The sequence below is a fragment of the Palaemon carinicauda genome, chromosome 17, assembly GCF_036898095.1.
Source record: "Palaemon carinicauda isolate YSFRI2023 chromosome 17, ASM3689809v2, whole genome shotgun sequence".
Lineage (NCBI taxonomy): Eukaryota > Metazoa > Arthropoda > Malacostraca > Decapoda > Palaemonidae > Palaemon > Palaemon carinicauda.
The window spans coordinates 55,471,656-55,486,755 of NC_090741.1; the positions used below are offsets into that span (position 1 = coordinate 55,471,656).

Genomic DNA, 15,100 nt, shown 5'->3' on the forward strand with positions numbered 1-15,100 from the left:
TCAATGTATTATCATTTATAAAAAATGAGTTTACATACAGTACATGTGTTCATCCTCTCCCTCTTTTAGGAAGACGGGGGAGCTACTCCTACACAAAACTATAAAGAAAAGTTGCTCGATTGTCCTTTCTTACATCTAGCGTACAATTCAGCAAATAATGTCATGGAAAGGGCCAGACAATCTTACCTCTCATCCTCGACTTTCATCGCAACTACTATCACATGAGGGGCTTGGTTCGCTACACAACATAAGGAGCAGCTATCACCAGATCAAGGGTGAAGGTATCCAGGTACCTCTGGGTATGCTCTCAAAGGTAGTGGACAGTGAAAATTGTCTAGCTTTTCCAAACTTATGCCTTCATAACTAGCACCATTGACATGTTCTTCCTTAAGGTTAAGGTAGATCCAATACCTACGATTTGTGTGCCCGAGCTCATGATGGGACTTCCACTCTGTAATGGGTTGCAGGATACACGAGGCCAGGAGATATTGTTTCTAAAAATCTTCTTCTTTAATCTACCAGTACTGAGAATGTCACCGGCAATTCTGTCTGAAGCTCCAATCCCTCTTCAAATAGCACCGTAGCACCATCACAGGACATAGATGCAAGTACTTCTTTCAGGGAGGTGATGGAGAAGGATTCAGACCAGAAGTCATGGACAGCTGGGTTCTGGGTCTTCTCCAGAATAAAGTGAAGGACACCTTCTTTCATCCCTCTGAATAACTAGTGACATACGAGATACCATGCAGTTCGACTACATGCTTCACTCAGGCCATGGCTAGAAAGAAACAGTCTTGAGGGTACTGAGAACTTGAATGATGTCCCACTTTCCCTAGTAGACAGCTGCAGAGGAAAGACATCTGTGCACTGACTTTGAAAATCTTTTCACTTGGAGATGCTGGATTGTCACCATCAGTGAAGTGACAGAGACGCCACGAAGTTGTGGTGCCTCTGTAGATGGGGATGACAGAGGAGATCGAGTCACTGGGGTAGTTTACTGAGTACCCCATTGAGGAATATCAGCAGGTCTGGATACCATTTGGAATGTACCCACTTGGGAGGAACCAGAGCCATCCTGAGATTCGATGTCATCAACCTCTTGATTAACTGTCGAACCAGGCAGAAAGGACAAAGAGAAGATCAGAAAGCAGAAGAGGTGGCCAGAGCCACAGAAGTTCTTGAGTTTCTAGCATCACTCAACACCTGCAGTTGCTTCATAGCAGAAAGATGTCACTTTAAACCAAAGGAAGGCTATAACTTCCTCAAGTCCAAATCCCAACACAAGTTGTCGGAGAGTACAACGGACGGCAAACTTCAGAAAGGAGGTTGAGGAATGTTACCTTCACTGGGGGAGTGATACTTTTGCATTACCTGAAGATGGCCCCTAGCACAAATTGGGGTTTCCCACCTTCAGAATTCCTGAAGAGGACTTGGCCATAAAGGAACCGAAAGGCACAGCATGTCAAGAATTGGAAGATGAGAAGAAGGAAATATAGAGCTTCTTTAGCAAGAGTTTGGATGTTACGAGATCCTTTAGCTTTCTTCTTCCCACTGTAGAGGAGACCACAATGTACACTCGTCACAGGAAGACAATTACTAACACTTATGTCTGGCAAAAAGTTAAGATGGGAATCTACATAAATTTTACTTAAACCTGCCACAATTGGAGCCAGGTTTACCTATGCAGACCAATAAATCTTCTTGTGGAGCCCCCAATCATAGCTAACACATACGACACTGAAAAAGAGAAAGCAAAAAGATGAAAATAGCCAAGTGAATCTAAAGAACAAAGAACTACATGTGTACTGGTTAGCAGTTGAACTCAAAGTAGCTACTCAGTGGCCAGTCAGATTGGTGGGGCTTATCCGCCATCCGCCAGTAACTACCCACTTCGTTATAAATTTTAACAGTCATGTTCCTCTGCTAAAATTATACCCCTATTAAAGGAATACGGTTTGTATTCAAGTAAGAATAAATCTAGATTCAAACACTTGTTTTTATCATTTTGCTTCTCTTCTGATGCCATAATGAATTCATTGCACTGAAAAGTTCTAAACACAGGCGCACATAAAAAGATACTGAAAAACAGAACTAATCTCAGGCAACCACAGTTTATCAGAAGCTTGTAAACAGCTATTGGACACTTAAAGGACTGCCAGTGTTGGTACTCTTTACTTACAATTTCTAAACAATTGCACTAGTTAATCATGAATGCAGATTATGTTGCATCCAGAATATGTTGCAGCGAGTTTCACTGATACCAGGGTTGTCTGTTTAGTCGATAATCATTTCAAGTGCATTTAGCTAATTGGTTCAAAGTCATTACAAAACTTAACTAGAATACATCCTTCAAAGATCCATCAACACATTATTATCATCATCATTACTAGCCAAGCTACAACCCTAGTTGAAAAAGGAAGATGCTATAAGCCCAAGGGTTCCAACAGGGAAAAATAGCCAATGAGGAAAGGAAATAAGGAAATAAACAAGCTGCAAGAGAGGTAATGAACAATCAAGATAACATATTTTAAGAACAGTAACAACATTAAAATATATCTCACAAAAATTATAAACAGACATTCCAGGCAGTTCAACAGAAAACATTCACTGCAAGTTTGAACTTCAGAACTTCCACCAATTTAACTACCAGGATTAGGATGATCATTCCACAACCTGGTCACAGCTGGAATAAAACTTTAAGAATACTGTGTAGTATTGAACCTTATGATGGAGAAGGCATGACTGTTAGAATTAACTGCACATCTAGTATTATGAACAGGATGGTACTGTCTGGGAAGACATGAATGCAAAGGGATTTGAATTTCAATCGTTGTTCACAAAATTTTTTCCAGTTGTTTACTTTTGAATCTGTTCCTCATTGGTAATTAAATGTGTGACTCAGATTTCTGCATTTTCTATAAAATACATTTCAATGATTCACTATAAAGATTCCCAACCTTTCATGATCCCACTTAAGTTTCCACAGACTTTAAGAATTTGTACATATCTAAATATAGCCCCTCATTTCATCTTCAGTAAGTCTTTCTCATATAACAGCAACAAACTTACTTTTATTGTCTATGTAAAAGTAACTAGTTTTTATGTGGAAAAAAATAAAACTTTTTAAAATAATGTAAGTTACAATTTAAACTATTACTTTCACATCAGTTAACCCTCCTCCTAAAATTTCTCTGGTTTCTGATGATACACATAATAGCCAATCTTGTTGCTATCCAAGACCTGAAGGAGCCACATCTAAGCACCACTTATGTACCACCTCATGAGGACAGCTGATCACCATCTTTTGAGTTAAGAATATATGAGGTTTCGCACACGGATATATAAAAGGCTAAGTAAAAGTAATAGGCTTGCACTGAAAGAATCCTTTTGATTTCATGGAAATAAATCACTGAAAATAGCAGAATATATAAGCATGAAATCTATTTCCACTTGGTTAGATTAACTGACAAATCAGATCATCATAAGGATTTCAAGTTAGTGAAACAAAGACATTCCTGAAAATCTCAAAACAAGGGCTCATTAGATAAATGGATCTTTCAAGGCATTTCAAGAACCTTATTCTATTTCTTTGGGAAAAACACCTTAAAAGTTTTAGAAAAAATGTTTTGAAAATTAAATTCTGGGGGGAGATGAATTGCCGCTGTTAAATTCCATCTCACACAGAGCACCACATTTTGAACAGAAAGATTGGTTAAGGCTGAAATAATATAAATCTATACCACCATCATTACCTAAGCTACGATCATTATCATTATTACCATATCATTATTATGAACTGTAACCATACCCTTCAGTATTTCCGAGATCGTCACTTATTCTACACAAGCGTTCTTACCTCAGCAGCCAGGAGTTCCCTCTGCTTGAGAATAGCATCGATTTCCTGCTTCTTGGTGTCAGCCGCTGACAGCGACGGGCTCTGGTTCGCGGCCAGAGCTGAAGAGACCGACGTGACTTGAGCACTAGAGGCGACAGATTTTCCTGTCGTGGAGACTGTGCTTGCATTGGCTGAAGCAACAGCTGAATGGATGGCATGAGTATTGTAGACAGTTTTGACTAGACTTCCACCAGATAATATGACCTAGAAGTAGAATCAAGGGTTAACTAACACCCCTGTCCCATGTCACGTGTAGGAATGACATAAGCTTAAGAGCGGGCTAGTACCCTTATCCCCATATTGTATCCACATACTGAAATGTTTAGGATTAGCAAGCATCCATTGCCCGTTTTTTTGACAACGAAATATTGTATAAGTCGTGAGTCCAATAAAATATTGAAAGTGCATTCACTGAAATAGAGTACATGTTTGATTGCAAACATTTTCGATGCATTGCAATTTACGGAAATGCTGAACCATTAAAAAAGCAGATACAACCACATCAAAGACAAAAAAAAATTCAAAAACTTTAAGAATCTACTTGCCTTTTAACAGATCTACATAAAAGAAAATAAAAGCCGATGTTCATCTCACTACACCGTTATGTTTTAAAAATTGATGGTCATAATCCTTAACTAAAAGCCATTTCATTCAATATTCAAGTTCACATGCTTGAGAAAAAAATTACAAGGTAACACTTCACAAACTTTATCTACACTTGGCATCCCCCCACCTGGGAGGTAGTGGTGCCACTGCAGCTCCCACAGTGCTGATGAGTGGCCTCCCAAATCCCAGCACAAACCAAAGTACATTAATCATTATATAATTTTTGTATGACAAATTTCATTAATCATTAAAATTTTCAGTTGGTACAATCACTTTCTCATATAGAACTCTTTTTACATTCATGTATGGATCGGAGTTGTGGGGAATGAAAGTGACGGAGAGACAGAAATTGAATGTGTTTGAGATGAAGTGTCTAAGGAGTATGGCTCGTGTATCTCGAGTAGATAGGGTTAGGAACGAAGTGGTGCGAGTGAGAACGGGTGTAAGAAATGAGTTAGCAGCTAGAGTGGATATGAATGTGTTGAGGTGGTTTGGCCATGTTGAGAGAATGGAAAATGGCTGTCTGCTAAAGAAGGTGATGAATGCAAGAGTTGATGGGAGAAGTACAAGAGGAAGGCCAAGGTTTGGGTGGATGGATGGAGTGAAGAAAGCTCTGGGTGATAGGAGGATAGATGTGAGAGAGGCAAGAGAGCGTGCTAGAAATAGGAATGAATGGAAAGCGATTGTGACGCAGTTCCGGTAGGCCCTGCTGCTGCCTCCGATGCCTTAGATGACCGCGGAGGTAGCAGCAGTAGGGGATTCAGCATTATGAAGCTTCATCTGTGGTGGATAATGTGGGAGGGTGGGCTGTGGCACCCTAGCAGTACCAGCTGAACTCGGTTAAGTCCCTTGTTAGGCTGGAGGAACGTAGAGAGTAGAGGTCCCCTTTTTTGTTTTGTTTCTTTTGTTGATGTCGGCTACCCCCCAAAATTGGGGGAAGTGCCTTGGTATATGTATGTATGTATTAAACTTTTCAAAACACAAATTACATTAATCATTATAAGCTTTTCCTAACTAAAGAAATCTGATATGTAAAACTTTTACCAAAGGAACTCCTACTTCCAGAATAAAAATACTTGTATAGAATAAAAGATATCCTAAGTAGAAGAAAGCTTTCCTTTACATTACTAGTATATGGAAGGCCATCATTAAATTCCAAAGGATATAAAGCAGTCAATGTCTGACGCTACTTCTACAAAACTCATTAACATTCACTTACATTTCATTCTAATTACTTTCACCAGAAGCAGGTTAAAATAACCATAATACATATGACCATAATACACAGGTATATTTTAGCTTCTTCCAATAAACAGAATAGGTTTGAGTTAAAACTACATTTTGGAAGACACAGTACAGCCTGTTTAATATGGTCACAAGGTTCACTATGAGGAAATAAATGGCACAGTAATGGTAAAACAAATACAATCATTAAAGAAAAAGTTTATGCAAGAAGAAAATAATAATAAATTAGGTTCATAATAATGATAATAGTAATAATAGTAATGATAATAACAGAGCAACCTAAAATGCACTAACCAAAAGCCATGACGGAAGATGCATACCTCTAATGTAAAAAAAACATAAAAGAGTCCAATCTAAATACCAAGACGAAAGGTTAAGGAAGGAACAGAAAATGGATATACTGAAACGAAGAAACCTTCAAGAAAACCAAATAATGAGGAAAATATACGCATTGAACAAACCATCGTAACTCAGCTGCCAGAAAGATTTTGCATTCTACTAAATCCAATTCAAGAATAATGTATTCTTCTGAGCTATTCTAAATGGACAGCCAATGCGTGAAGGTTATGTGCATGCCCCAGTTACACATAAACGCCATCCGTGAAAAAAACAACCGCATGCAAACATAATACAATTAAAAAATCATATGCCATTTAAATCACATCAAAAGTAAAGCCGGGCATGTCCTATTTCAAAGCAGAACGATGTTTACATATATACAGAATATAAAACAAAAATCAACAAATTAAAATATAAAAATTATGAAATCAATACATTACCTTCTCACTCTTATCTTCAGTATCCACAATATTGTTCAATGTCTTATTAGGATGACGAATGGTCATTTTGTCGTGAGACGGTCTGCCCGTGTACGTGGAGTACGATCCCGAGCGATCGCCTTTGCTCTGCACGTTGTGCCAATAAAGCCTGATGAATCTGTTATTGAGAACTGCCTCGGTACTTCTGTACGCAGCGTTCGCTTCAGAATGACTTGTGAACGTAACCAAGGCCGATTCTGGGTCATTTTCATAGTGAACCTGTAATGGAAAACAATCTATTTATTTCATCGTCGCATGTACTCGTATCCGAATATCATAGTTTTCAGTCCCAATATAAGGTTGAATAGAGGACAGGTATCATAGGTTTCAGTCCCAATAGAAGGTTGAATAGAGGAGAGGTATCACAGTTTTCAGTCCCAATAGAAGGTTGAATAGAGGAGAGGTATCACAGTTTTCAGTCCCAATAGAAGGGTTGAATAGAGGGGAGGTATCATAGTTTTCAGTCCCAATAGAAGGTTGAATAGAGGAGAGGTATCATAGGTTTCAGTCCCAATAGAAGGTTGAATAGAGGAGAGGTATCACAGTTTTCAGTCCCAATAGAAGGTTGAATAGAGGAGAGGTATCACAGTTTTCAGTCCCAATAGAAGGTTGAATAGAGGAGAGGTATCACAGTTTTCAGTCCCAATAGAAGGTTGAATAGAGGAGAGGTATCACAGTTTTCAGTCCCAATAGAAGGTTGAATAGAGGAGAGGTATCACAGTTTTCAGTCCCAATAGAAGGGTTGAATAGAGGGGAGGTATCATAGTTTTCAGTCCCAATAGAAGGTTGAATAGAGGACAGGTATCATAGGTTTCAGTCCCAATAGAAGGTTGAATAGAGGACAGGTATCATAGGTTTCAGTCCCAATAGAAGGTTGAATAGAGGAGAGGTATCACAGTTTTCAGTCCCAATAGAAGGGTTGAATAGAGGGGAGGTATCATAGTTTTCAGTCCCAATAGAAGGTTGAATAGAGGACAGGTATCATAGGTTTCAGTCCCAATAGAAGGTTGAATAGAGGAGAGGTATCACAGTTTTCAGTCCCAATAGAAGGTTGAATAGAGGAGAGGTATCACAGTTTTCAGTCCCAATAGAAGGTTGAATAGAGGAGAGGTATCACAGTTTTCAGTCCCAATAGAAGGTTGAATAGAGGAGAGGTATCACAGTTTTCAGTCCCAATAGAAGGTTGAATAGAGGAGAGGTATCACAGTTTTCAGTCCCAATAGAAGGTTGAATAGAGGAGAGGTATCACAGTTTTCAGTCCCAATAGAAGGGTTGAATAGAGGGGAGGTATCATAGTTTTCAGTCCCAATAGAAGGTTGAATAGAGGACAGGTATCATAGGTTTCAGTCCCAATAGAAGGTTGAATAGAGGAGAGGTATCACAGTTTTCAGTCCCAATAGAAGGTTGAATAGAGGAGAGGTATCACAGTTTTCAGTCCCAATAGAAGGTTGAATAGAGGGGAGGTATCATAGTTTTCAGTCCCAATAGAAGGTTGAATAGAGGAGAGGTATCACAGTTTTCAGTCCCAATAGAAGGTTGAATAGAGGAGAGGTATCATAGTTTTCAGTCCCAATAGAAGGTTGAATAGAGGAGAGGTATCATAGGTTTCAGTCTCAATAGAAGGTTGAATAGAGGGGAGGTATCATAGGTTTCAGTCCCAATAGAAGGTTGAATAGAGGAGAGGTATCATAGTTTTCAGTCTCAATAGAAGGTTGAATAGAGGAGAGGTATCATAGGTTTCAGTCCCAATAGAAGGTTGAATAGAGGAGAGGTATCACAGTTTTCAGTCCCAATAGAAGGTTGAATAGAGGAGAGGTATCATAGGTTTCAGTCCCAATAGAAGGTTGAATAGAGGGGAGGTATCATAGGTTTCAGTCCCAATAGAAGGTTGAATAGAGGAGAGGTATCATAGTTTTCAGTCTCAATAGAAGGTTGAATAGAAGAGAGGTATCATAGGTTTCAGTCCCAATAGAAGGTTGAATAGAGGGGAGGTATCATAATTTTCAGTCTCAATAGAAGGTTGAATAGAGGAGAGGTATCATAGGTTTCAGTCCCAATAGAAGGTTGAATAGAGGAGGTATCATAATTTTCAGTCCCAATAGAAGGTTGAATAGAGGAGAGGTATCATAGTTTTCAGTCCCAATAGAAGGTTGAATAGAGGAGAGGTATCATAGGTTTCAGTCCCAATAGAAGGTTGAATAGAGGAGAGGTAGTTTTCAGTCCCAATAGAAGGTTGAATAGAGGGGAGGTATCATAATTTTCAGTCCCAATAGAAGGTTGAATAGAGGGGAGGTATCATAGTTTTCAGTCCCAATAGAAGGTTGAATAGAGGAGAGGTATCATAGGTTTCAGTCCCAATAGAAGGTTGAATAGAGGAGAGGTATCATAGTTTTCAGTCCCAATAGAAGGTTGAATAGAGGAGAGGGTCATAGCAGGATAATTATTGTTAGGGTGACGAGCCTTCTTATGGCTCATAAGACCAATTTGTGCCCTGAATAATCGAGGGTATTGATCACACTGAATCATGGGCAGTGGTTGTGGTTGTTTGCTTTTTCTGCCCAATGCTGTCATTTTGCTAACAGGTTGGTTCTTCTATTCTCTTCAAAGAGGTCCGTGCCCACTTTAAACTTTGCTACTCCAATCTATTTATATCAACATTCTAAAAGCTTATGAATAATTCCTAAACTATACAAAAGATGTTATTTTATGAAATGTACTGTATATCTAAATCTCATTTCCTTTAAAAAATATATTAACCTCAATCATTTATTATTAGAAAAGGGATTTTGACGAAGGAAAAATCTATTTCTAGGCGAGGGACCTGTGTCGCCCATTTGTAAGGTATAAATACTGCTAAATATACCAGAGAAAAAAGCTGCATGGAATGCCAGGAATATACCCAGCTCGCTCACCCTTATAGAGCGTCGGTATAGTAACTGGGGCGTGATAAAACCACTATCAGAGGTCCCTTACCAATTAGTCTTCTCCTTCCTCAACATCCCATTACTACGAGGTGCCGTTCTACATCCGACTGCTGCCTGCTACAACGGCTACTGCTCCCCCCCCCCCCCCCCCCCACCACCACTACCACTACCCATGCTTCTCCCATCATTCCTAACTTAGCACCGTAATAGTCAACACGCGTTCTTGTGTTCGAACCTTTATACAGTATATAATATTGCATACTTAACACTATACAAATGGTAAACTTCACCTACGTCAACAAAATTTTACATACAGTATTTACATTAACATATGCCTCACCGAAACATATATTAAAAAATTCAAATGATCGAATAATTTACAGGTAAAAAATCTCAAATCTTTAAAGCACAGAAAGTCCTCAAATTATAAACTTAAGTTCCAAGAAGCTGTTTGCAATTGAATTATGTTAAATTTTGACCTAGAGTAGGCTTCACCTACCTCACACGCCTATGATTTTTGGCTGCCATGGCCAACAAATAGTCCTATTTCATATTGCAAATATTGTCTTGCTTACTGCATTAAATAAGGGATTTTGACGAAGCAAAAATCTATTTCTGGGCGAGGAACCTGTGTCGCTCCGTGAAATGCTCCTTAAAGCACCATTTCAAAGGTATAAATACTGCTAAATATACCAGAGAAAAAAGTTGCATGGAATGCTAGGAATATATCCAGCTTGCTCACCAAGGTATTCAAACTGGGGCGAGTGATACCACTACCAGAGATCCCTTTCCAATTAGACTTCTCCCTCCTCAAAATCCCTTGTTACTACGAGGTGTCATTCACTACAGCTACTACCCTCCCCCCCCACAACCACAACCACCACCACCTAATCTTCTCCCATTATTCCTTGTTAGCGCCCGTGAACGTTCGGACGTGTTTTTCGTAGCTCTGTGTTACTTTGTGCTTTGAAGATGTCAGGCGTTTTGGAGATCCCTGCTCCCAAATTGAGTATTATATTTGTATTTGTCTGTTTGGGATTTCTAGGTAGCGACATGTGTTCATTCAATAACCTTGTTGGGTTTTCTCTCAGCCGCTTTGTTGACGCTCCCTTACGGGTGTGTATGCGGTCTTTTGGTGTCGCTTTCTCATGAACTTTTGAAACAATATCTGATATTTATGATTTCAGTTAGATTTGTATTTGTATCTTTGAATGGTTATAAGTCAAATATTTGTAAACTGAGGACCTTTCAATTTGTATTTTTCCTAACTATAAAAACCTGAGATCTTTAATAGGAGTGTGATTTCAACGAAGCTAGAACTCGGGTGTTAAAATTTATACACGGTGATGGTAGTTACTGCCAGGAGGAAAGACCATCGAGCAGCCACTTTGAACTTAACCTAGGACTTATGGGGCAGTTGAGGCAGGATGTGTAACTTGAAGGACTTCAGTTTGTATAGTTAGATAACATACAAATTATTCTTCCTACACAAATACAAACCATTTTTTAATAGAAATCTTATCCTTAGGAGGGAAGAAGTTTTTAGAGCCAAACTGACTTTTAAAATCCTGTGACATCAAAGCACTTGGACCTGTAAAAGGAGCTCACGTGATGACTCCAAACAACTTCCAAGCAACCTTGGAAAAGATGTCCCAGTGATAATTTCTGCCACAAAAATTGGTAGATTGTCGAGGAGGATGGGGGCGATACCTCTACACAAAATTATACAAACAAAGATGGTTGATTGGGAGGCTTACTTGCATCAACCATCCAACTCAGTAGATAAAGGTATGGCCGCTGCATTCCATAAGAGGGGAATGAAAAGAGTAAAAGGGCTTGACATTCTTTCCTCCAATCCTAGAATTACATCACAACCTCTATCTTAAACAGGCCCTTTAAACGTAACCATTCGATGGATAAGGGAATCTTGAATCATCTTCCTCCACTTCTCCACAGTTGCATCGACATCTTGCTGTGAGAATAGGGCTGTATTCTCCAATACCAGTGAGTAGGATATCGCAAAGGCCTCCTGTTGTCCTACGTACTTCATGAAGTGGGAAGCTACCTCTTTACTCATCTTTAGAACTCAGTTCTTGCACTGAATAGCCTTCTGATACACATATAAGGTGACAGCCTTGGCTATCAACGGGATCAAGCCTGAGAATTGCTACTTCTCAGGGTTTGCCAAGTCCTGATAAATAGCGAAGTAAGCGACAGTTATTGATCAAAGGTTGATCTATGACGTAGCCCAGGGTCCATCTACTCAAGTAGTTTCCATGGCAACAGTCTCAGTTACAGAGAACATCATGCCCTCACTCTTAAACATAACCACTGGGATCCTTGGCATCAAAATTATCACTGTTGTGCCAATCAGAATAAGAGAAGAGTCAGTATATTAAGGAGAAGAGTCAGTATCTTCAGGAAGAACTATGCCGACAAGAGGGAGGGGGGCAAGATTTTGTTCGCCTGACTCAAATGTAACAAATTCCTCAGACCAGAGATCTAGGAATTAACGATATCTTGAGTAGGGTAAGCATATCCCAACTAAGGCAGCTCAAGCCAAGGGCAAGCTTTGATCCTAACAGGGTGCCGAAGTCAGTCAATAAAAATCATTCTACCCTTGATAGGGAACAAGGTTGCCTCCTCAAAGTCAATCCATAGATTCTCTCACAAGGGAGAGGTCTTACAGGATCATCCTTCTTCTTCTATACTCCCACCCCAGACCTAGAACGGAACTGGAAAGTGCTATCTAAAGGTGTATGATCAAGAAAATCTGAAATGAGGCATCCTGTCAGCAGGTGTCTTCTAGTGTTGTGTCCTAGTGCTAGCACCAGCTAACACCTTCAACAGCTTCTCAGCGGACAGATTGCCATCAATGCCAAGGGATATCCACAACTTCAGGTAGACGTCCTTGCTAACATCATTGTCAGTCGGCATAAGGGCAGGAAAACTTTGAGGAGGTGGTAGGAGAATATTACCTTCACTGGACAAAGATGATACTCCTACCTCATCTAAAGCCAGCCTTGAGCTTGAAAAGGGGTCTCATTCCTTCTACAAAGTCTCTCCTAGACTTCTTCCTCCTCCTCCATTACTCTGACTACTACAAAACGATTCTACGGCCTGCACTTGTCACATGGGGATTACTATAAACAGTTATGACCCCTGCAAAGAGGGCGCAAGCAATGGAGATCCACATCTTTCCTATTCATAAATCTGCCGAAACTGCGGCCAGAGTTATTACTGCAGACCTGCATGTCTGCAGGTAAAGTTTTCATTGCAGTCACACAAACATCACACGTTGAAAAGAGAAAGCAGCACAAATTAATGTAGCCAAATTTTGTAAGACGCAGAGTACACCCATACTGTTCTACGGCTAAAATTAAAATGGATGTTCAGTGGCCTGTTGGGTGGCAAGAACTTACACACCACCTGGGAGTAACTACCACCACTCCATTATAAATTTTAAAAGAAGAGTTTCAGCTTTACTGAAATCATACATATATTAAGGAATAAAGGTCTGTATTTGTATAGGAACAAAGTAAGAAAAGAAAGCTACTGTACCTTAATAATGGTAATACATTTAAGTTATTTAATGGAGTGTTGGTATATGACTGAACCTAAACTTCACCACAGACCGTTTTATAGTTTGGAGAGATCATAAGCCAAACCTAAGAAATTCTAAGTTGACATTTGGAGGTCACCTTATCTGAAAGTTTCCTTACTTATCAAAATACTGCATACAGTAAGCCAAATTTCATATCATTCGAGTGGTTGCACCATCAAGTTTGGTGTCACTAGAATAACTGTTGTCTAGTCCATATCATAAACATGAAGCTCAAGACTTATTTTTGAGGATTCACAATACCAAACAATAAATCCTGGTTAAATTCAACATTATAGAAACAAAGATTCCATAAGTACTTGATTTATCAATACTGTCCTTGATATAACTTCATCAAGACCAGGAACTTCATGCTGTTCGAGGAATGGAACATCAATGAAGCAAAATATCTGGTTGACACTCATTAATGTAAAGATCATTAGCACATTCAAAGATCAAGATAACTAAAAAAACATGATATGAATGCTTACAAAAATCAACGTCTTATATCATTATTCTACATTCAATCAACTTATCTATCAAAAAATATAATTAAAATTAAACCAATGAATACAGGAGGCCCTCGGCTTACAGACTTGATTGGTTGCAAGAAGCTGTTTGCAAGTCAAATTTTATTAAATTTTGTCCTAGGGTAGGCCTAACCTGAATCCAATGCCTATGATTTCCAGTTACATAAGTCAATAAATGGTCGGATTTCATCTGAAATAGATATCAGGTTATTACAAATGTCGTTTTGTTAACTTTATTAAATGGTTTAAAATTGTTTCATGACAGTATTTCTTTATCTTATCTTTGTTATTTTCTGTTGGATTTGTGTTTATATCTCCAAATGTAGAGCAATGAAAAACATGTCTGAACCTTCGCTGATGCTATGGAGGAACGCAGGTAGGGGGATGGGGAGGTGTAGGGGTGAAGGGAGGATAGTCGTTGTAGGGGATGTTGATGAGGGAGGGGTCTAACTGGAGAGGGACCTATGGTTGTGGTTCTATCACGCCCCAGTTACTATACCGACACTCATTGAGTGAGCGAGCTTGGTTAATTCCTAGCATTCCATGCATTCCTTTTTTCTCTGGTATACTTAGCAATATTTATACCTTAGAAATGGTGCTATAAGGGGCATTTCACTGGGCGACACAGGTTCCTTGCCCAGAAATAGATTTTTCCTTCGTCAAAATCCCTTACATTACCATTAAAGATCTTACATGACATATTCATCAGTATTGCAACTAATAAATAAATGTCCGTACAGATGAGATAAAAGCTAAAAAAATGCCTTTCGAATATTCACTAACAACCTAACAAGTAAATAAAACTCCATAAAGATCATATAAAAGCTACAATAAATCTTAAACCCTAATAAAACTTCATACAGATCATACAAAGGCTACGAAAAAATCTTAAACCCTAATTCTACGTACAAAAAAATCTTTCAACTCTTACCTGAATATTAACAATTGTCCCAAATTTAGCGAAGTGATCGTTCAGATGAGTGATCGTGTTCAGTCCGGTGGGAATCTTCCTCAACTCTAAAGTGCAATTGTCAATTTCAGGTCGCGCCGACATTGATGATGGCATGTGCGATGAAGGTACAGCAGGCCCCAGTCTCTTGGCCAAGGAAGGGCGAACACTTGTCTGTTGGAAAGAAAATTATTGCTCTTAATTCTTTTAATGTGAACAGGCTAACATGAATTTCTCTACATAGTTTATATATGACAGATCTATTTTAATGTTACTAATCTCAAGGTATTTTATATTCATTACTCATTGCTTTTCATATAGTTAATTAATTTCTTTATTTCCTTTCCAAACTGGGCTATTTTTCCTTATTGGAGCCCTTGGACTTATAGCAACCTGCTATTCCAATTAGGGTTGTAGCTTAGCTAGTAATAATAAAAATAGTAATCAAATTTATGCCTCCAACTCCAGTTGATAATTTTGACTACTGTATTTCCTAATTCAGCACAATTTTTCTGTTTTAGTAGTTCATGGA

At 38.9% G+C, this 15,100-nt stretch overlaps 1 protein-coding gene across 3 annotated transcripts in view; it reads right to left on the reverse strand.

The window, feature by feature from the left end:
• The window catches only part of swm (Zinc finger protein swm), a 99,439-nt gene that overhangs the window by 31,233 nt on the left and 53,106 nt on the right, over positions 1-15,100 (reverse strand). For 2 of the 3 annotated variants that reach the window (XM_068391024.1, XM_068391023.1), the window contains exons 9-11: positions 14,551-14,742; positions 6,526-6,783; positions 3,857-4,099 (exon numbers count right to left, since the gene is read on the reverse strand). In XM_068391024.1, the coding sequence (XP_068247125.1) occupies positions 3,857-4,099; positions 6,526-6,783; positions 14,551-14,742 (693 nt within the window). The remainder of the gene's footprint in view (positions 1-3,856; positions 4,100-6,525; positions 6,784-14,550; positions 14,743-15,100) is intronic. The other variant, XM_068391025.1, reaches the window with a different exon arrangement.